At 43.3% G+C, this 22243-nt stretch overlaps 2 protein-coding genes across 25 annotated transcripts in view; one reads left to right on the forward strand and one right to left on the reverse strand.

Moving 5' to 3' along the window:
• ZNF789 (zinc finger protein 789) overlaps positions 1-3707 on the forward strand; it is a 32822-nt gene extending 29115 nt beyond the window's left edge. For 17 of the 22 annotated variants that reach the window (XM_014846810.3, XM_044747381.2, XM_044747376.2 and 14 more), the window contains 2 exons: positions 261-374; positions 1558-3707. In XM_014846810.3, coding sequence (XP_014702296.1) covers positions 261-374; positions 1558-2570 — 1127 coding nt within the window. In that variant the 3' untranslated portion in view covers positions 2571-3707. The remainder of the gene's footprint in view (positions 1-260; positions 375-1557) is intronic. The other 5 variants (XM_070484278.1, XM_070484281.1, XM_070484280.1 and 2 more) reach the window with 1 other exon arrangement.
• Positions 370-21236, reverse strand: ZNF394 (zinc finger protein 394). Of its 3 annotated transcripts, none has more exons than XM_070484275.1 (3): positions 20573-21188; positions 18280-18406; positions 370-1396 (listed from the first exon to the last, which is right to left on the reverse strand). In XM_070484275.1, exons 1-3 carry the CDS (start codon positions 20999-21001, stop codon positions 1353-1355), a joined length of 600 nt encoding a protein of 199 aa, XP_070340376.1. In that variant the 5' UTR covers positions 21002-21188; the 3' UTR covers positions 370-1352. The 3 variants fall into 3 exon arrangements, with proteins under 3 accessions (XP_070340376.1, XP_014702309.1, XP_014702308.1); XM_014846823.3 differs by lacking the exon at positions 370-1396 and adding an exon at positions 6178-6836 and having other exon boundaries at positions 20573-21165; XM_014846822.3 differs by lacking the exon at positions 370-1396 and adding an exon at positions 12114-13992 and having other exon boundaries at positions 20573-21236.
• Between the last annotated feature and the right edge of the window lie 1007 nt (positions 21237-22243).

Consider the following 22243-nt stretch of genomic DNA (forward strand, 5'->3'; position numbering starts at 1 on the left):
GTCAAAAAAACTGTAAGTCAGGGACCGTCTGTATTTGTAGGAGTGAAATCACCACATCCTAGGCTGTGGCTGTTGTTCAGGCTGTCAGTAAAGATTGCCAGATTTTCACAAAGACTGTGCCGATTTCTATTCTCACCAGCCCTTTTGATTAGTCTCCTTATCTTTGCTGCCATTGTCGACCCGGAGGGGTGCAGCTGAGCTCTAGGACATCTCTCTGTAACTCACTAACCACCACATCCCATTTACTTCCCCGTGAGTAGGATTTCAGTTTCCCAAACCTGAGGTGATCTGTCAGCTGGAGCAGTGGGAAGAGCCGTGGATGCTGGATCTGCCAAGAGCTGGGACTAGGAAGGCTTCCGGTAGTGCTTGCCCAGGTGGGTGAGGAGAAGACCCGGTCCAGTGGAAATCTTGCAGCGGAAGGGAAGGAACGTTAATGAAGCCCCTTCTGTGTCCCAGATGCTGAGCCAGGTGTTTGGCATATATTCTCCCACTTGTTCGTCCCTACTGCCCTCTGATGGCGGTAGGTGTGACCATCACCCCATTTTCCAGATAGAGAAACTGAAAGATTAAGATATCTGTTACACAGTCAGTGGATTGCGAGTTGGGAATTAATTTCAAGTCTGCAAAGCTCCTCCTCTTTCTAGTGCGGTAAAGTGCTTCTCTGAGGCAGCTGGTCTGGTCTTTCCTGACAGCTCTTATGCCATCCTAGATACTCCTTTATTCTACCCTCATTTCTTATCTTTTCTCTTGTTCCCTTGCTTTCGTTTTGTTTTTCATATTCCCTCGGTGTTTCTTGATATACCTACTTCTAACTACTTGCTGTGACCTGATTGCTGCTTCTACCCTTTTTCACATCCCTCTACCCTGTGGTTTCTCAACCTCGGCACTGTTGACATTTGGGGCTGGAAGATTCTTTGTTGTGGGGGAGCTGTCCTGTGCATTGTAGGATGTTTAGCAGCATCCCTGGCCTCTACCCATTAGATTCCAGTAGCACCGCCCCAGTTGTGACAACCAAAAATGTCTCCAGACGTTGTCAAATATCCCCCAGGAGGCAAAACCACCATTGGTTGAGAACCATTGCTCTGTTCCATTGGCTTTTGTACCTCCCACTCTGGTTCCTTTTCGATTCTATCTTATACTTTCTCCATTTTTAAGGAGTTGTTTCCTCCAGAATTATTAAAAACATACTTATCTAGAAAGTATAAAATGCTGCTTTTTTTAATATTTCCTATTTCCCCTGTATTTATGTGACACTACTGAGTGCCTAGAGTAAGTTGTTTTTCCTTTGATGGTGATGGGTTTGCTCAGTCGTTGCCTTCTCTGACACAGGTTCTTGTGCATGTTTTAGTTGGTTAGTTGATGTCCAGAGCTCTTTCTGTTAGGAGAGCCAAGAGTCCTGTGAAAATAAGAATTTTGGCCACTTCAGTATGATGATGTCACTAGGGGAACACTTCTTAGCTTCATTTGAGTGTCTGATATCACAAATAGTTGGCTTCTCTTCCTTTTTTCGTTCTGTGGTGGACAGGTCATTTATGTATATTTTTTTTATTTGGCTAGGTTCTGAAGCCAGATACAAGATGAAAAAGCTACCTCGAAAGCAGAAAATGTCTGAAGATTTAGAATCATGTAAGATATCAGTGGTAAAGCCGAAAACGGCCAAGATACCTTCAGAAAAATTACATAAATGTAATGAATTTGTGGACGTTTACAGACTTGCACTCCCTACTGTTGGTGGTAAACGCAGTAAGGACTTCCTTCAAAACCTTAACCTTATCCAAGGTCAGAATGCTCAAACAAGAAGGAAGTGGGGCAAATGTGATGAATATGGAAAACGCTTCCATCACAGATCATTGCTTTGGAGGCACAAGCAGATTCTTACAAATGCGAAATCTTATGAATGTAGTGACTGTGGAAGAGTCTTCAGGCGTCAGGCCAATTTTGTTCGACATCAAAGAATGCACACTTCAGACTATCCCTTTGAGTGTGACGTGTGTGGGCAGGCCTTCAAACAGAAGTCTGCACTCAGTGTCCATAAACAGTGTCATTCTCAACAAAAGCCGTATAAGTGTCATGACTGTGGAAAATTTTTCCGTCAGATGGCATATCTTGTTGAACACAAGAGAATCCACACCAAAGAAAAACCCTACAAATGTAGTGAATGTGAAAGAACGTTTAGTCAGAATTCAACCCTTATTCGACATCAGTTGATCCATAGTGGAGAAAAGCCCCATAAATGCCTTGAATGTGGAAAAGCCTTTGGTCGCCATTCAACCCTCATGAGCCATCAACAGATTCACACTAAACACAACACTCATAAGTGCCGTGAATGTGGAGAATCCTTTGGCCGGAACGTAGATCTCATTCAGCATCAAAGAATCCATACCAAGGAGGAATTCTTTGAATGTAGAGAATGTGGGAAAACTTTTAGTTTTAAGGCAAACCTTCATCGACACGAGGTCATTCATACTGGAGAGAGACCCTATAGATGCGATAGGTGCGGGAAATCTTTCAGTTGGCGCACAAGCTTTATTAAGCATCAGAGTACTCACAGAGAGCAGATATCTACTTGATATTAGCTGGAAAAGCTACCATTTAAAGACCAGAACTTAAACTTTTTGCAAGTATTTGTAACTCCATTGTTTTAAGAAGATAAACAGCAACTGACACGGGTTCTGTGGGGACCCTCTTTTTGTAGCTAACCTTGCTGTGGTCCGGAAGCACTTAATAGAAAATGTAATAGGCTGTTGTGTCCAGTCTCCCTTGAGCCCCCTATACATACCTTTGTTCCCCTAAGTCAGGTTAAGGCAGAAGGGAGGCGTAGAAGCTTTGCTCTGTGGTCCCCCAGGCTGGAGACCATGTGATGGATCGTGAACAATTTAATGCTTTATTTGGTTTCATATAGAAAAATGATGTGATACTTTGTAGACATTTTAAAAATAGAGTAAGGGCTACTCACTAGTAACTGGTGAGATATAAAGAATTACTAAAATTGGGGCCGACTCCCTGGTGTAGTAGTTAAATTTGGGGTGCTCCCCTTCAGCAACCTGGGTTCACAGATTTGGATCCCAGACACAGACCTGCTCCACTCATCATCCAAGCTGTGGTGGTGACCCACAAACAAAATAGAGGAAGACTGGCACTGATGTTAGCTCAGGGCTAATCTTCCTCAAGCAGTAAAAGAGGAAGGTTGGCAATGGATGTTAGATTGGGGTGAGTCTTCCTCAGATAAAAAAAAAAAAAAGAAAGAAAGAAAGTAAAATTTATAAACTAAAGTTAGTGTGCTACTACATCCTCCTGAGAGTTCGAAGCCAGTGCTTACAGCAGATGCCATTGGTGCCCGGCCCCACCCCTCCAGCCTTACCCCTTCTGCATGCTTCATCTGACTTGCACTGTCTGTTTTTCTTGTCCTGTAGGCTTTTTCTAAAACCGTGGAAGGCCACTGCTCTGGGCTGACTAGCATATCCTGGGAGCAGGCCTCAACCCATGCTTGATGGGAAATTGATAAATACCAGATCTGCCTCCCCCCTTGGGTGAAACATCTCTGAAGCATGGGTTTTACACTGCTTCCGAGTTTTCCCATGGGATTATGCCCATTCACTCACAATGGTCGCTGCTTTGTTAGCTGTCTTCCCTTCTGTGTATCTGTTGTACACTCCCCTGCCAGTGTTTCAACACCTCTCCCCACAAATAAATTGCTTGTACAAAAAGTGTTGACTGTAGTCCTTGAGGAGCCACATCCCTTCTGTTTCCATAGTTAGTCCAAGCACATTCCTAGGTTCAGGTTAAACAGGTTGAGCTGACTGTATTTCTCTTACCTATAGCTCACCAATACAAGAAACCCATTTGAAATTCTAATATCCTAATCATCAGCCTAGGTCTCCATTAAAAATTGCTGCTATTTAGACCCTCTCTTATTATTCAAACCCCCTCTAGTTTCTTCTTGATTTTATTATTTTCTTGCTCCTCCCAATTCTGTGACTTCCTGCCCAGCATACAGAAACAAAAAAGTTCTACTGAGAATGAGAAGAAAGCAAGTGGCACCCCATAAAACTGAGAAATCTTAAGTCTTGCAGAAGGAAAATAATTAGTATTAGATTTTATGTTGGGTTCAAAAATACCTGATCAGCATCTTTGTACTGGTCAGCATGAATTGGCTAGAAGAAAGGGTTGCCAAATTGTATTTTCCTAAGCAAAATTAAGAAGTTGAGACTTCTGACTGATGAGGAAATAAGTGAATGAGAGATATGTACCCCTTAAAACAACCTTGGGAGATGGAGACCTGTGAAAAGCAGATCCAGGCTTGAGTACACAGAAGTCTGATCCAGGCTATTAAATCTGTTCTGTTCGGATAATGCACAAGCTTCCAGCTTTCCAGAAAGAAAGAGCACAACTAAAGAATCCAGGGATAACATGAAACATACCTGCCATCAGCCACATCCGTCCCAAGGGAAAGAAAAGAGCTAGGCTATTCAGTATGGTAGCCACTAGCCATATGAGGCTATTTAAACTGAAAAAAACAAAACCGAAACAAAATGAAGTTCCTCAGTCAAAAGCCACATTTCAAGGTCAGCGCCAATACAGAACATCCCCATCATCACGGGAAGGTTTTTTGGACAGCACTGGTAGACAGACCCTAAGGACTTCGTAGGGAGAAACAGGGAGCTTGCACTTGGTTCCACTTCCGTCTCTATTTACAACTAAATTAAATGGGCTTCTTTCCCCTTTATAAATGACCCTTATAAAATGTTGGATTTGCTGAATATATTTTTTTCAGTAGAATTCCTGGGACACGAGGGAGGGATGGGGCTAGTCTGGAAGCATTGCTGAACTAGCTTGCTTTGGGAGAAAGGAGCCCCCACCTCAAGGGAGTGAGCTCAGGTTAGGCTTCCTGCCCGCTCCAAGAGGCTAGATAGTCGCTAGGCCAAGAGCACCAATTAGCAACGTCAATGACAGTACGTGGTCATGTTAACATTTAGCACTACAGCAAGAGCTCCAACCAGCCCTCCATAGAAGATAACAGGGAGGAAATGCTCAAGTTTTGGCTTTCCTCTTTGGCTAATGGGCTGGACCCATTGTGCTCCATGACTGGGTAGACTGAGCAACCATCAGCTCAACTGGTAAAGGTCAGGAGAGTCTGGCATTAACAGTCTAGAATATTCCACTGGACTAGAAAAGGCACATCTTTTCTTGACAAGACCAGTGAAACTTTATTCACCACATTTAAATCAAAGAGAAAAATAAATAATACAAATATAACTTGCCTACTTTAGCTAATAATGCTAAAATATAAATTAAAAAACAGGCTGTTAAAATTTAAATGAGTGAAAATAAGATAAAAAATTGATAAATGCTTTCATTTTCTCTTGTTTTTCACAAACTTGGGTTGCAGTTGCCTAAGATGTCACATAACGTGATCATCTGTGTGACTAGTATGCAGCTCACACCATCCAAATTTTGACAACACCTGTATGGGTCTGGACCTTGTTCAAGTACATTCTCAGCTGTAGTTTTCATCAAGGTGGGTTCTCCATTTGTCAACATTTCTTAGCTAGTGGAAATGAACAAGAGGGGAAATTGGGTGCAAGCAAGTATAAAGCAAAAACACTACTTGAAGTTCTAAAGTGAATTTTAAAGTAGAAATGGATGACTTACTGGCAAAATTATGTTTCAGGTAAGTTCTTTGATTTTTTAAATTAAATTGGTGGCTAATTATCTGTGTCGCTGTCGTAAAGAGATGGTTTTCCCACTTGGATTTCAAAGTGCATACTGCTAATATATGTGAATCAGTACTGATGTCGTTATTCTGAAGTAATTTCCAATTTACAGCAAGTTACAAAAGTAATACAGGAAACTCTACACCGTCTACCCAGATGCACCACATTTAACATTTTGCCACCTCTCTGTCGGATTACTTTATAGCGGTTTGGATAAACTGGATCTATATGCATAAACATAAATCAATCTAAAAATGGGAAATCTGATTCCAAGATGACATTTGGAGTATAATATGCTCTGCATAAAATTTAAAACCTGCAACAGGACATGTATTGTTTATGGATGCAAGACCTTGTCAGTAAAGTATAAAATGGAGAAAAGAAGGATACATAATTTCAGGGTTGTTATTCCTTCTGATGGGAGAGAGAAAGGAAGGTGATTAGAGAGCGCGCATGAGGGTCCTTAACAGCACGTAACGTTTTATTTCTTTAAAAAGGATCTGAAACAAACACGGCACGTTAAGAATTGATAAATCTGTATGGTGCAAACATGAATGTTCTTTCAAATCTTTCTCTATTTTCTCTACTTGTCTGTATGTTAGCAATATTTCAGAATAAACTTGTTCATGCTTATTGTGAAATAGTATAATTCAAATGTATATGAAGATATGTGACAGTGAATAATAATAATAAAAAGAACACCCATGCATCCTCATCCTGGTTCAGAATCACAAAAACCCCTAAATCCTCTCCAACCTCATCTCCTTAATTCTTCAGCAAAGGTTAACGAATACTGAGTTTTATGTTAATCATTCCATTGAATTATCTATACATACCACCTATCTGTTTATGTCTTGACAATATATTACTTAGTTTCGCTTTTTCTGGAATTTTACAAACATGGAGTCATACTCTTGTTCTTTCATTGCACCTGTGATTTGAGACTCATCCATATTTCTGTGTAGCTGTGGTTCAGTCATATTCACCGACACTGAGAATTCCATGGCAGGAGTGTGCCACACTTGATGAATCTGTTCTTTTGTTGATGGGCTTTTGGGATGTTTCCAGTTTGGGGCTATTATAAAACATGTCAACATGCCTCTTAGTTCCCCGTGGAAGGACCTAGAAATAAGATAGATACATTTTCAACTTTAAGAAGTAATGCCCAACTGCTTTCCCTAATAAATGTAACAATTTACACACCCAGCAGCAATAGATGAGAGTTCCCACTGCTCTATATCTTTGTCAATATTTGGTACTGACAGATTTTTAAAGATCTGATAATCTGTAAGGTGTGAAATAGTATCTAATTGTGGCTTAATTTGCATTTCTCTTATTACTAATGTAATTGAGCATCTTTTCATCTTCATGGGCTGTGTTTCCTGTTTCATTTGTCTTTTCCTAATCTTAATGTAGTTGAATTTATCAGTCTTTTATAGTTAGTACTTTCTAAGTCTTGTTGAAGATTGCTACCAGTTTATCAAAAGTTTGTTTTGTCTTCTTCCTGGACACACAGCTAGATTACATTTCACAGCTGCTATTATTAAATGTGGCCAGGTGACTGAGTTCCAACCAATGGAGTGTGAGTAGAGATGATGTGTCCCACTTCTTGGCTTGGCCTATCAAAGCCCTCTCACATCTCCAGGCTCTTTTGTCCCTTCCATTTGACGAGGTTAGAAAACCCCCAGGGGATCTTGGAAGCCATGTATCGAAGATGGTGGGGCTGCCATCACATTGATGGCTTGTAGGAGAACCACCCTGCCAGTCATGTATATCAGCCTTAAACTGTTAAACAGGAGTGAAAAATAAACTTCTATTGTGTTTAAGCAACTATACCTTTTTGATTCTATTTGTTAGAGCTGTTATCATTAAGCTAACAGTACGTTTGAGATGTTTTTCATTGATCTGAGATCAGAACAATACCTCCTACGTTTTTTCCCAAAACATGAAGCATTTTGGTAAAGAATTGATAAATTATTGGACAAATAACTCAACTTCTGCAGCTCCCATCTGTTGTGGGCTGAGTTTTATCTCCTCCTCAAATTCATATGTTGAAATCCTAACACCCACTATCTCAGAATGTGGCTCTATTTGGAGACAGGGCCTTTACAGAGGGAATTAAGTTAAAATGAGGTCATTAAGGTGGGCCCCAGTCCAATATGACTGGTGTCCCTATAAAACGAGGAAATTTGGACACAGCTCTGTATAGAAGGAAGACCATGTGGAGACAGAGGGAGAAGACAGCCATCTAGAAGCCAAGGAGAGAGGCCTCAGGAGGAGCCAACCCTGCCAACACCTTGATCTTGAATCTCTAGCCTACAGAACTGTGAGAAAATCAATTTCTGTTCTGACTGATTGGGTTTCTGGTGAGGACTCTACCTGGCTTACAGACAGCTGCTCTGTCCTCACATGGCCTTTCCTTGGTGAATGCAGATAGAGAGCGAGCAAGCTTTCTGATGTCTCTTCTTATAAAAACACTAATCCTATTGGATCAGGGCCCCACCCTCATGACCTCATTTAACTTTACTTCTTCAGAGGCCCCATCTCCAAATACAGCCACACAGGGTGTTAGGGTTCCAATGTATGAATTTTAGGGGGACACAAATCTTCAGGCCATAACAAATATCTACAATTACATGCAACAATATGGATAGGGGCTGACCTGGTGGTATAGTGGTTAAGTTCACATGCTCTGCTTTAGCAGCCTGGGGTTCGCTGGTTCGGATCCTGGGCATGGACCTCCACACCACTCATCAAGCCATGCTGTGGGGGCATCCACATACAAAATAGAGGAAGACTGGCACAGATGTTAGCTCAGTGACAATCTTCCTCAAGCAAAAAGAAGAAGATTGGCAACACATGTTAGCTCAGGGCCATCTTCCTCACCAAAAAAAACCCCAAAACCCCACCAATATGGATAAATTTCAGAAGTATAAGTGAAATAAACCAGACACAGAAGAATACATACTGGATGATTCCAATTATGTAAAGTACAAAAATCAGTAAAACTAATCTATGTTGCTGGAAGACAAGTTAATGCTCTGGGTTGGGAAATAGTGATTGGAATGGAGCACAAGGTGGAGGGACTTTTGAGGGCTGGTAATGTTTATTGATCTGCATGCTAGTTAAATCGGTATGTTTAATTCGTGAAAACTCATCTAATTTGTTTATATTGTAAATTGTACTTTATTAAAAGGTTTTTAAAAAATCTGAGGGGTCCAGTGATACAATGAAAGAGGCACTTTCAATTATCAAGGGCTTTAAAATGCCCATCCCCTTTAAATTTAGTTATGCTGCGGAATTAGGGAAACAGCTTTTGCTGGGTAAGGAAGGACTCACTGTCCTTACAGTTTAGCCTTTTTTGTTTCTAGATATCCATCTAAAATTTTAGGTAGACAGATATAGTTACGTATAAATTTATATTTATAAATATACATATATAAATGTCCAGGGCCTATATATATGTGTATCTAAATGTCTACAATTCCTTTTTTTTCCCCAATTCTAAAGTCCAAAAACTTCTGAGGGTAAAAATGTTTTCTCATAATCCATTTGGTTACCAAAGCTGAGCTGACCTGAACTTATCTGGTGGTGAAATAAAGACTAATTTGTAATCTTTACCTGAATTGGCATGCATATTCATATATTTTGTTCCAGAAATATTAATGTGGTAGATTATGGAGTACTGGCCCCAGTCCCTACATGGTGTTATGTAAATACATTATCCTTCTAAAAGCTGAAAAACTCTGATTTTTGAAAACACATATGGCCCCAAGCCTTTAGAGCAAGGATTTTGGACCTACGTGTAGTGGAGATTTTAGAGCTCAGAGTAACATTAACCTTCTCACTCCCCTCCACAAGAAAGACCTTGAGGGGGCATGTGTCGCATCAATGAAGAACAGCAGCTGTACTGCTGGACTGACAATAAGCCCTCCCAAGGACTTTCTTTCCCCCATGGAAGTGGAAGCCATAAAACCCCTCGATAAAGCGAAAAATGGCAGCTTGGTTTCCTGATGGCAGCTCTGGGTTGTATGGATGAGAACTATCTGAAGATCAGCATTCTGGCCTGACAGAAGACTGAATTATGGGCAGTACACTTAGCTAGAAGAGAACTGGAGAGATGCCCTAAAGGCTGTTTTTGTGGCCAACAGGTAATCATACAATCCAGCAAGTGGGCCTTGGATAATTGCAAATAATCAAAATGAGGAGCCCAATTATGAGAAGCCCTTGGTTCACCAAAAGAATCCACAGTGGGTTCTGAAGGGGACAGGAATGCCAAGACAGATGCCCTGGTCCAATCATTTGAAGTGGCAGTGTGGCTATCTGGGCACCCAAGATGTATGGCTACGGAGGCCCCCAAGCCATGCTGTGATCTCCGATGACCCCACATTCCATTGGGACATCTGCTGGGGCAACAGCGGCTGCCAAAGACTGTTCAGAATCCTGCCAGAAGGTAAGCAGGGGCTCAGCTGCTCAGCCTCGCCCGCCTCACTGCACTGCCTTGTAGACAGCCCCGCCCTACATCCATCCCCTCTAGGAGCTGCAGATGCTTTGCCACCCTCTGGTTCCTCACTGTTGTTGGGCTAGTGAGAGGGAACAGATCCCACCCTTGCGGTTCCCACCTTGGGCCCCGGGAGCTTCCCTTTTAACTTGTGCCACTGCCCTGGAGACCTCGAAGTCCCAAGCTGGGCACAGGACCTTCCAGAAGAATAGACCTTGGAAATGTTTGAAACAAAGACGTGTTAAGACAATAGGTTTAAATAACTTTGTAACTCCTCTCGCAGCTCCAATCAGGTCTTCTATCACTTTGTTAACAAAAACCTAGATTTACCATTTTTCAAGATGCTGTGCTAGGTGCTATGGGGGAATACGAGTAACAAGATTGTTCCTCACTGTTACGGATTGAATTGTGTCCTCTGCAAAATTCATGTGTTGAAGCCTTAACCCCAGTGTGACTATATTTGGAGACATGGCCTTTAAGGAGATAATTAGGGTTAAACGAGGTCATAATTGTGGCACCCTCACTGATAGGACTGATGTCCTTATAAGAGGAAGAGACACCAGAGATCTCCCTCTGTGCACTACACAGAGGAAAGGGCATGTGAGGACACAATAAGGCAGCTGTGTACAAGCCAAGAAGAGGCGTCAAAAGAAACCAACCCTGACGGCGCCTCGATCTTGGACTTCCAGCCTCCAAACTGGGAGAAAAGAAACATCTGGTGTTTAAGCCGCCCAGTCTGTGGTATTCTGTTCTAGCACCACAGCAGACCCATACGCTGACCCTCTGCAATCCTGCGATCAGAGATGGCATGTACACATTAACTTACTGTATATAGCAGTTTGCCTGGTAAGTGACAAAACCTACGGATGGTGTTAGTTCAGTAGAGGAAGTATTTTGGGGTAGGATAACTGAGATTTGACATTTTAAAATTGTTTTACAGGAGTGGAGTTTTTCTTGTGTTAACTTGGTGGTTTAGGGACTGGGGGAAGGGAGCTGGGAGTAAAAGCTAAGGAGGTATTTTGACCAAAGTCTTAAATGTGGGAAATTCAAGTAGTATGTAGACAACAGTAGATGTCTATAGAAGGGAGAAGAGAAAAGAATAGAGGAAAAACTAAAAGTGCAGAGAGGCCAGTACAGTCTAAGTTCACAGAGTTCCCACAGTAAAAAGAACACTAGGATCAGAACCTGTACCAGGTTATGTACGTGACTACTGCTTACTAGTTCTATGAACCTGGGCAAATAACTTGGATAAGCTTGGGGGAAACACTAGTCTGATACAGCTCATGTTCTGCTTCAACGGATACCATGAGCCCAGTACTCTTGATACTAAAACTCATTTAAATAGGTTAAATTCTCTGCATGACACCCTAAAAACCGAAGGCACCTAGGCCAGCCCTCTCACAATCTCTCCCGTTGGTTATAAGGAAGGTCAAAGGAGAAAGCTTGCAGTACTATTCCACCATGTTCAAGGCCAAAGAGGTGAATCGTGAAAGACAATTAAGTTGGTTTTGACTTTTGTACATTTAGGGAAAAAAACACAAGGTAAGGTGGCAATGCTAAAGTAGACCTCTCGTAATAGATTGTAATTTGGCACTCTCTTTGGGGGAAAGAAATTGGAAGGTGTATTAAAAGCCATAAAATAGCTCACACACTCATCAAGGAATTCTGGGAACTTAGCCTTAGATTCTAAAGAACAGTCTAAATTATGCTAAAATTATATTGATATTCACTGCAGCATTGCTTGCAACAATAAAAAAATAAAAATGCCTGAAATGTCCAATAAAAGGAAAATGGCCCAATCGTTACATCTGCTTGATGGAAAATGATGCAGCCATTAAGCATAAAGGTTATAAAAACCATGTAAAATCATTAAGACATAAGATTAAAGATACAAAATATAAACACTGATTTTTTATTATATAAAAAATAAGCACAGCAAGAAGTCAGAAGGAAATACACCGAAATGCCAGACACAGGTGGATGACGGTGGTGGGATTATGGGTAATTTTTTTCCCCTACTGTTTTCCCAAATATCCAAAAATGTGCTTATATTCCCTTAGTTAAAAAAAAAGGTTCAAAAATAATTTGGATGCAATGCACGTCATCAGTGTGTAGAACTAGAGAGTAAGACAGATCTAGGCTCTAACCCAAGTTCTTAGTTGTGTGCCTACAGTTTAACCCAACAGGGAAAGAGTAGGAAAGAACAGGGGTTCTGCAAGAGACCTTTTTAAAAAGGCCAAAAATACAGAGTGCCTCTTGTATGCACTGAACTTTACAAGGTGTTCTGGATTAGAAAGTATTGGAAATCCTCTCTACCATCTAAGTAGACGACAATTCTAGGTGACTAAAATTAATTCCTGGGGAAGTAACTGGAGTGGGGAAGATTGCAGAGGTCCAATGCAGAGGTAGGAAGAGTGAAGAGACAAGGACAGAACTCTGTCGTGTGTCAGGCTGCTCTCGTCAGAAGGCTCTTCCATGGAACCCTCTTAGGAGGGGCTCCTGACTTCTGCATTCCTCCCTCCCAGCCACGCTCTATCCAGGTTTGTATCGAGACGAGTCAGACTGAATCTGTCCTGGGTGTGATGCCCAAGGAACTATGATCCAGAAGTGACTGAAATACTCCAAAAGCCAAAGAATGTAATTTGTGGGCAATGAAATAAAAACAAGAAAGAAACACCACGGCTCATGCAGAGGGACGTTAAAACGATGGGACTTTATTTCTATGGATTCTTTGGTGTCGGATAAGGTGTGGACTCTGTCTAAAGCTCTCCCCACATTCAAGACATTTGTAAGGCTTTTCCCCAGTGTGAGTCCTCTGGTGTGTAATGAGGGTCGCGCTCTGACTGAAGCGCTTCCCACACACAGAACAGCCATAAGGCTTCTCCCCGGTGTGGATTCTCTGATGCTTTGAGAGGTCAGAGCACCGTTTGAAGCTCTTCTTACATTCTTCACACGTGTAGGGTCTCTCCCCTCTATGGATTCTCTGATGTCTAAAACGGCTAGAAATAGGGCAGGTTTCCCCACACTCGTTACACTGATAGCGCCTCTCTGCTATGTGGATTCTCTGGTGCCGGTTGAGATGTGAGCTCTGCCTGAAGCTATCCCCACATTTGGGACACGTGTACGGCTTTTCCCCGGTATGTGTCCTCTGGTGTTTAATCAGGGCAGCACTCTGACGGAAGCTCTTCCCACAGTCCTGGCATTTGTAGGGTTTCTCCCCAGTGTGGATCCTCTGGTGTTTAAAGAGGTCCGAACGCTGTTTGAAACTCTTCCCGCAGTTATCACACTGATAAGGTCTTTCTTCCCGGAACCACCTCTGGGTCTTAAAAAGGCCCGAACTATGGAAATTTTTCTCACTGTCAGTAGACTTGTGAGGTCTCCCTACTCTATGTTTCACACTGTCTAAACTCTGTCTGCAGCTGTTCCCACGTTTGTCCCCATTAACGGGCCTCTCTGCTGCCTGGACACGCGGACAACGAACAAAGTCTGATCTTGCGGCACTCTTCCCAAATTCATTCAATCTGGAGTCTCCCTCTTCTGTGGGACCATTCTTGAGATCTGCGGTGCTGGTGAGTCCTTGCTCTTCGGGAGAGTTTTCGAGTTTCAGCGATGAGGGGTCTCCTGACTGCTTTCCTACCCTGTCCTCGGGGGTGTCACCACACTCGGAAAGCAGGGGAGCCTTCTCCTGGGAACCTCGTGGTTTCCCCTGTGGCTCTACTTCTTCTAGAATTTCTTGCTTTGGAATCAACTCTTTGTTCTCAGGTCTAGTTTCCAAACCTGAAACATTGAAAAAGAACTGCTGACATTTCATCCCTGTGCAAGAGTGAAATAAGCAAGTGCTAGCAGAAAAACAACCTACAAGAAACCTTTTTAATATTCTCCTTGAAACCAAGCCAAAAGTTAAATTATTTCCATTAACCTGTCAGATGTGCTCACATTTACCTGCACAAACTGTGTTTCTTTCCTTTTACGCTTGTGCCTACAGCCACCAGCCCCTCTCTTCTCCCCGGCCCGACTCCTCTGTTGTATGAGTCACCGTATCATAAGAGGCAGCTCTGGAGGGGGTGTTGAGAGGACATACAGCCTTTACCCCATGAACGAAGGGTGATTTAACAAGAGAAACGCTATCCACGTGATGAGTTAGAGTAACAAACATAGCAGGTGCCACCAATGTCTGAGGGCAGGGTCTGGGTTGGAGACCCATCCAAGACTGATGGGAAGTCTATAAAAGAACAGTCAAGCCACCAGATTCCAGCCCCCAATCCGGAACTTCTGCAGTTTACCCTCTGGAAAGGCTCAATCAGATAAATTCTATATCAGGGACATGAGGCATGGCTGAGAACATGGGATGGGTACCAGTTTCACATCAGGAGAGTCACTAATTCGTAAACCTCAGTGCACTGTCCTTTGCTCAGGCCCAAACTGTTGGTTTCCAAGTTTACATCCTCCAGGCAGAAGGGCTTCATTTCATAGGCTTCAGTCCCCATTGTACCCTCAGCACCTACAACAGCACCTAGCTTACTGCAGAAACTCAATAAAATATTTGTTGAATGCCTCTCTGTGGTACAACTTACCAGCCCTGGCCAAAAGACCTAGAGACACCGGCATACAGGAAATCCCTAGTAAATCAGCACCTGGTGACCGACCCTACCGTGAAGATCACCAGTTTACAAGTCCTACCCCAACACACAGTTTCCAGGCAGAATTCTTGAGTTTGACTACTAAATACGCATGGAAAGTGAAAGGTTACCAACATTTCAGGAAAACTTCTGATATAAATGCCGATAAAACATGGAAGGCATGAAACAAGAAAATTTAATAACCCATAATTAATATTCTTAAATAGGATATTGCATCCAGGAAACAAGGAGGCCATAAGAAAAGGAATATTTAAAGAACAGGAAAAAGCTCTTGAAAATATTAATGAAATCAGAAATATTTTAGCATTAAGAGTTGGAAAATAAAGCTAAGGAGAGCTCCTAGAAAGTGAAACAAAAGATAAAGAAAAAGGAAGGGGTTGGGAAGAACCTTACAGGATCAGTCCATGAGTTTCAACATCCAACTGAAAGAAATCCCAGAAATAAAACAGAAAAAATTAGATAAAAATAAATAACTCAAAGACATGGCTGTCTAAATTATAAGGGCCCACCAGCTACTGAGAACAATGAATAAAAATAAATAAAACCAAACCTCACACTAAAGCCAAGCCATTGTGAAATTTCATACAAGCAGGAATAAAGAAAAGATTCTAAAGGCTTCTATACAGAACAAATGGATCACACACCATGGATAAAATATCACAGTGGCCTCAGATTTCTCAACAGCAACATGGCAAGCTAGCTAGATTCACTATCTTCAAAATTCAAAGGTAAAATAATTTCTAACGTGGAATGCTGTATCTAGCTGTACTATAATCCAAATGTGAGAGGGGAAAAAAGATATTTTCAGACATGCAAATTTTCAAAAAATGTAGCTCCCAAGTATATGTTCTCTGGAAGACACTGGAGGATGTTCCCCATCAAATCAAGGAAGTAAACCAAGGAAGAAAATGGTATGGGATCCATGAAAGAGAAAAGGAATTCCAAGGTGATAGTGAGGGAAAGTTCTAGAACAACAGCTGTGTAACAGGCCTGAAGAAAAAGCCCGTTCACACTGCAGCAGAAGGTCCAGGAAGATCTCGCCAAGGGGGAGATGAAAGTGATGGCGTATCTGATACACCTGAACACGCTGAGAGGAATTTTACATTTTCAACAGAAAGCGTGTGCATGAACTAGTGTTCAGTAGTTAGAAAAGTAGGCACACGCAAAACAAAGCACTATTAATTCCAGGGAAAACTAAAACCTGTAAAATAAAAGAACATACAATCGTATATATGATGTGGGTGAATACAGATAACATCTACATAAGCAGAATATTGAAACATTATATTAATGAACAAAAAGACTGATTTAACTATGAGAGAATTACAGACTGCTAAATGTGTACACATTGTGGGGACAGAATTCTTGTCTTCCTCCATAGGCAGTCAGGAGATAGGAACTGAAATTGGGGGAAAAAACAGCAGAATAAGCATCTTATTTAGAAATATGAAAATAAATACCACTGGAAAGAGTTAAAAGATTTTAAAGTTGTTGTCTCTGCAAAGATGAAAACAGGATTGAGAAGGCCTGATATTTTCCTAAGAAGATTTGAAAAACATAAACCATAAAGTAAAAGATTGAAAAAACCTGACTATATTAAATTTAAAAATTCTATATAACAAAAGATGCCATGGTGAAAAGACAAGCCACCTATATAACCAATAAATAACAAAGGATTAGCGTCAAAAATATAAAGAGCAGCCACAAAGCAATTAAGAAAAAGATAACGGAGGAAAGGAGAGGAGATAAGGGTATTAACAGGCAATTCACAGCAGAGGAAACCAGGATGTCCCAAAGGTATCTGGGAAGATATTTAACCCAGTAGAGATCAGGGGAAGGCGACAGGATACCTACCCTTCACTCATCAATCCAAATATTATCTACTGAGCACCTACTCTGTGCCAGGCACTGCTCTAGGCACGTGGGAGACATTAATGAACAAAACACACAAAATCCTTCCCCTTGGGAAGTTTATATTCCAGAAGTGGCAGTCAGACAATAAACATACATAAAGTAAATTACACAGGATGTTAGAGGGTGACAAATGCCATGGATCAAGTGGAGCAAGTAAGAGATGGGTCAGCAGCGTGGGAGGAGGAGACAGGTAGGCAAAGTGCAGCATTAAACCGGATGCTCGGGTCAGGCCTCAGTGAAAGGTGAGATCTGAGCGAAGACTTGAAACAGGTCAGGGAGTGTGCTTCATGGAGATCCAGAGGAAGAATATTCCAGGCAAAGGGATCAATCAGAGGAAAGACCATGAGGCAGGATGCCCGCCATGTTCCAGGAGCTGCAAGGTCAGTGGGGCTGGAGCAGAGTGAGTGAGGGAGAGAGTAGGAGGTGGGTGGGTGAGGTCACGGGGCCATGTCACATTAGGGATCCTAGACTTTTACTCTGTGTGAAATGGGGAGCCACTGCAGGTTCTGAGGAGAGGTGTGACATAACCTAACATTTTAAAGGGAGCAGTTGGGCTACTGTATTAAGACATCATGCCATCAGCTGGACACCCACTGTTGACAAGGATGTGGAGAGAGAAGATTTCTCATATACTGCTGGTAGGCATACAAATTGGGTACAATCCTTTGGACAGCAAGATGGGCATATATCCCTAAGTATATTCTCTTCAGAAACCCGTACATATGAACACAGGGAGAAAAATACAAGAATGTTCGATATAATAGTGTTTGGAACGGTGAAAAATTGGAAGGCTTAATGTCCACTGACAGGACAATGGATAAATGAATTTTAGAATGTTCATATAATGAAATATACAAGTGATAAAATGAATAAACTAGAGTTATATGTATCAACATGGATAAATCTCAAAAATGTAATGTTGAGAAAGAAGGCAAGGTACAAAAGAATTATACAGTAATATCATTTATATACCATAAAAACGAATAATATGTTCACATGTTTATATATTTACAAGTTTATACACATGCTTATAGCGAGAGAGAGACAGTGTGTGTGTATGTTGCTACATGTACGCAAAGAAAGAATATAAAACACACACAGAAATGATCAATACCACAATCAGGATATTCGTTGCCTCTGGAGAAGGAGCAAGGGGAACGGCTTCAGGGAGGGCACACAGGGCTTCACTTATAGCTGTTACATATTGTTTCTTTGAAAAAAAATATAAAGCCAATATGGCCAAATATTAAAATTTGATAAACTAGGTGGTAAATACACAGATGCCCATTATACATTTTATATTTTTCTGTATGTATTTTATTAAAAATGAACCAAAATAAAAAGCTGACTCTATCACTTAACAGTACAGAACAGAAAGATCCTTCTTGGGTCACGAAAGAGACTCCAGCCGAGGCTCTCAACCTGTGTCTGTGAATGGCAGGCTGGCTCAGGGATCTACTGAAGCAGGCCCTTCACAAATCACACACGGCTGGACAGTCACGGCACTTACTCGGCGAGACCGTGTCCCCATAATCCTTCGGTGCGCTCTCCCTGTGGAAGTCCCTCTGAGCTGGGTCTAGACGCTCCCATTCCTCCCAGGTTAGAGACACAGCCACATCCTCGACCGTCACCAACCCCTGAAACAACACGAGACCTGCCCTCAGCACCTGCTGTCCCAGGATAGTTACCATTAGTCTCAGGATGAGGCCAGACTCCAGAGAGGAGTCCGCAAGCACTGAGAATCAATTGGCAACCAGGGCTGTTGAGTCTCTCCCAGTGAGTCTTGCATTGATGGGGGACTTTCAAAGTGACCAAAGACAGAGGGTAACATTCTCCTGCAGTCCTGAGAAGGCTTCTGTGGACTGTCTACGCTAATTTGGGGTAAGAGCAAAATAGTCATTTGAGTTATATCACTGTGACTTATCAAAATGGAAAGCTGATATGGTTTGAGAACATACAGATAACCAGCAAGTCCGGAGCTCCAGTGCTGGCTCTGAGACAGTTTCCTAAAGTGTGAAAAGGTACGAAGATGAAGGTACCCCACGGACAGCAGGTGCTCCGTAAGATTTCCTTTCCCTTCCCTTGACCACTGTGTCATGAGATAATTATCCAACAAGATGCTCTTTTGAGATGGCTTATTTAAATGTAAGTTGACCATTCTCTGAAGGGAAAGCCACAGTTCTTGGGGAAAGTTCTCAAACTGGTGCAGGGAGACGGTTGTGTAGGTTCCAGTGATGGGTCACAAACTGACTCCAAGCCTCTCTCTCGCTCAATGATGGGAAGGGAATGTATTTTTTAAATTTTCTGTTAAGTTTTGTAATATTTTATGTTATCTTCTGACATCTTTAAACAAAAAGCTTTTTGGCCGGGGAGACTGCCCCTGGGAGGGGGAGCCAATTAGAGAGCAAAGGGCTCAGTGGAGACTGGTTAATCCAGAGCCAGACGTCTTCTATCTGAGCCATACACCCCAAGAGGCATCAATCCTCTGCCTTAATCGTCCCAGGGCCAGGTACCAGGCAACCCGGGACCACTGCTATGATTGAGAGCCCACTGAAATTATTCAAACGAGCCAACCCTAAACTGTTCACCCAGCCATCTTGCCCTTCCCTCCAATACTGCAAAATACGCTCTGGCCTAAACTTCCCCCTAGCTCCTGTCATCCGCCTCCTGACCACACTGGTCTCTTTCCCATGAGGCTGTGTGGCATGCGATGCCTCTTAACTCTAACACCTGAGTGTAATAAATTTTGGTTTTTTCCTGAACCTCTCTTCTGTCTCCTTGTAAAGGAAAAACACACTCCTGTCTCTTCTACTCTCAACACTGAATACTCTACTTACAACACTACTTCACTTCTGACGCCAGATGTGTGTGTTTCCACATGTCAAGCAATTCTGTGACACCAGCTGAATGTCCTACAGTTTAACTCAATTCTGACATTACCTACCTGGAGACAGAGTCAGATCCCACAGGTTAAAGGCTCAGTCCTACGAGACTGCGCCCTCTCCAACTTCAAATGCCAATCACAAGTCCAGTTCTTACCTACCGACCTGCTTCTGACCAACCGGCTATAGAGCAGAGGTTCTTCCAACCCCCTTTGGGTTCAACTAATTTGCTAGAGCAGCTCCGGAACTCAGGAAAACAGTTTACTTACTAGATTACCAGTTTATTATAAAAATATATAACTCAGGAACAGCCAGATGGAAGAGATGCATAGGGCAAGTTCTGGGAGGGTGCCAAGCTCAGGAACTTCTGTCCCCCTGGAGTTGGGGTGCCTCAACCTCCCGCTAAGTGGATACCTTCACCAACCTGGAAGCTCTCCGAACCCCATACTATTGGGATTTCACGGAGCCTTAGTTATGTAGGCATGATCAATTATTATGTCCATTTCCAGGCCCTCTCCCTTCTTCAGAGTACTATTATCAATTGTGGGAGGAGGGGGTCCCCAAACCGTTAAAAACTAAAAACGGATCCTCACATTCAAAGTGGTGGGGAATTGCTGTTCTGGCATAAGCAGTTCAATGACATGAGTCCACTTTCCATCCTGACATCTTTCCTTCCCAAATAGTCTAGTCAGACAAGAGGGTCTCTTACAATGGGCAAACAATACTCCCCTGTTGTTTTGGGCTGAGAGGTCTATATGTGCTGGATGGATTGTCACTGTTTCCTACGGAAAGGGAAGAGTTTCATGCACATCCTGAAGTTCACAGAAAATGTAATAACGCAGAAAAGAACTTCGGAGACTCACAGCACCCCATCCACCTCCATTCCCCACACTCCAGCCCGAGAACGCGTTCACTCCTCACCTGGGGTGAGGTCCCATCAAGCGCTCCCTGCAGGGCCCGCACGGCGGCCGCCGCCTCCTCCCCGCTCTCCGGGCACTGCTTCCGCACCCACGCCTGGAGCTCCGGGGGCAGGATGGTCAGGAACTGCTCCAGCACCAGCAGCTCCAGGATCTGCTCCTTCGAGCGCATCTCAGGCCTCAGCCACCGACGACAAAGGTCCCTGAGCCGGTTCAGCGCCTCTTCGGGTCCGGCCGCCTCCTGGTAACGGAACTGCCTAAAACGCTGTCGAGAAGTTTCGGGATGCTGACAGTCCCTGGACGGGGCGGACTCCCCGAGCGAGTCTTCCTCCACTTTCACTACCAAAAGCCCATCACGCGGGGGCGGCGCGGCGCCCCCGGCCCTCGCGGCCACCGTCCGGGCCCCGGCCTCAGTGTCACAGCTCGAACTCATCCTCCCCTCTCACGTGCTGACTGTGCCGGAGTTTTGCCTCCAGGTGAGAAGACAGCGAACCCTGCGAGACGCCCCGGAGCTCACCGCCCAGCCCCAGAAGCAAGGGTGCACGGCTGTCCGGTCCCCAGCAGGGTTCCACCCCGCCCGGGGCCCCGAGAGACTCCTCCCACCCGCAGTTCTTGCACCCAGAACCCTCCCCGGCCGGTGACCGCAAATATGAACCCAGGCCGGAAGTGCGTCACCGACTCCCTGCGGTGCCCACCCCTCTCGGGCTTTTCTGGGCCTCTCTAGGCGCCCCGGAGGACTGAGATGCATCTTGGTGGTTTGCCGTCCTCGCGGTTTCCGGAGGTACACTCCTTGTGTATCTTGCCTTGTGGAGCTTATAGGCCTTAAGGTGAGGGAACTGAAGGATAGTCTTCTTTTAAAGCTTAGGTATCATTCTTTAACACACTGTCCGTGAATAACGTTTTGTAAATTTTGTTTTAGGAAAAGTTAGAGGTCCAGCTGTACAATGAGGGCTAAGCAGTCATTCACCCACGTGGGTAGTCACTGAGGCAAGACAGGTTGGTAGAGTATCTTCTACATGCCAAGACGCCGTGCTTGACACCATAGATACAACACTGGGGGAGACATGGTCCCTGTCCTCAGGTTGCTGACAGTCTCCTCAGAGAGACACAAACAAATCCTTTCTGAGCGGTGTGGTAAATGCACACTTTAAGGTGTACACAGTGTTCATTTGTATAAACAGAGGTGGAAATAATCACTCATGGTTGATGGGGAGGATACAGTGAAAGACTTCACAGGGGAAATTAAAGCTTAAAGAGTCCATGTGGACTGAAGACTTCTTTTTTTTTTTGGTGGGGAAGATTGGCCCTGAGCTAACGTCTGTTGCCAGTCTTCCTCTTTTTGCTTGAGGAAGATTGTTGCTGAGCTGCCATCTGTGCGTCTCCTTCTATTTTGTATATGGGACGCCACCACAGCATGGCTTGATGAGTGGTGTGTAGGTCCTCGCCCAGGATCCCAAACTACAAACCCCAGGCCACCAAAGGAGAGCACACGAACTTAACCACTATGTCACCAAGTCCTCCCATGGGGTGCTGAACATGTGAACCTGGGGCTGCCCAAGCAGAGTGGGCCACTATGCCACGTGAAGACATATTTTAATTCAAAAATGGTTTAGATAAATTCATAGGTAATAAATCCACAAAAGATTGTGTCATCCTCTCTGACATTGTTTTCTAT

Source organism: Equus asinus, chromosome 14, assembly GCF_041296235.1.
Source record: "Equus asinus isolate D_3611 breed Donkey chromosome 14, EquAss-T2T_v2, whole genome shotgun sequence".
NCBI classification, from domain to species: Eukaryota; Metazoa; Chordata; class Mammalia; order Perissodactyla; family Equidae; genus Equus; species Equus asinus.

Coding starts and splice junctions, on each gene's coding strand:
- ZNF394 (XM_014846822.3), bottom strand. CDS start 21,001: ATGAGTTCGAGCTGTGACACTGAGGCCGGGGCCCGGACGGTGGCCGCG. Junction 18,407..20,572: donor TTGATGGGACCTCACCCCAG/GTGAGGAGTGAA, acceptor GTGTTGTTTCAG/GGGTTGGTGACGGTCGAGGA. Junction 13,993..18,279: donor TGGGGACACGGTCTCGCCGA/GTAAGTGCCGTG, acceptor TCAATGTTTCAG/GTTTGGAAACTAGACCTGAG.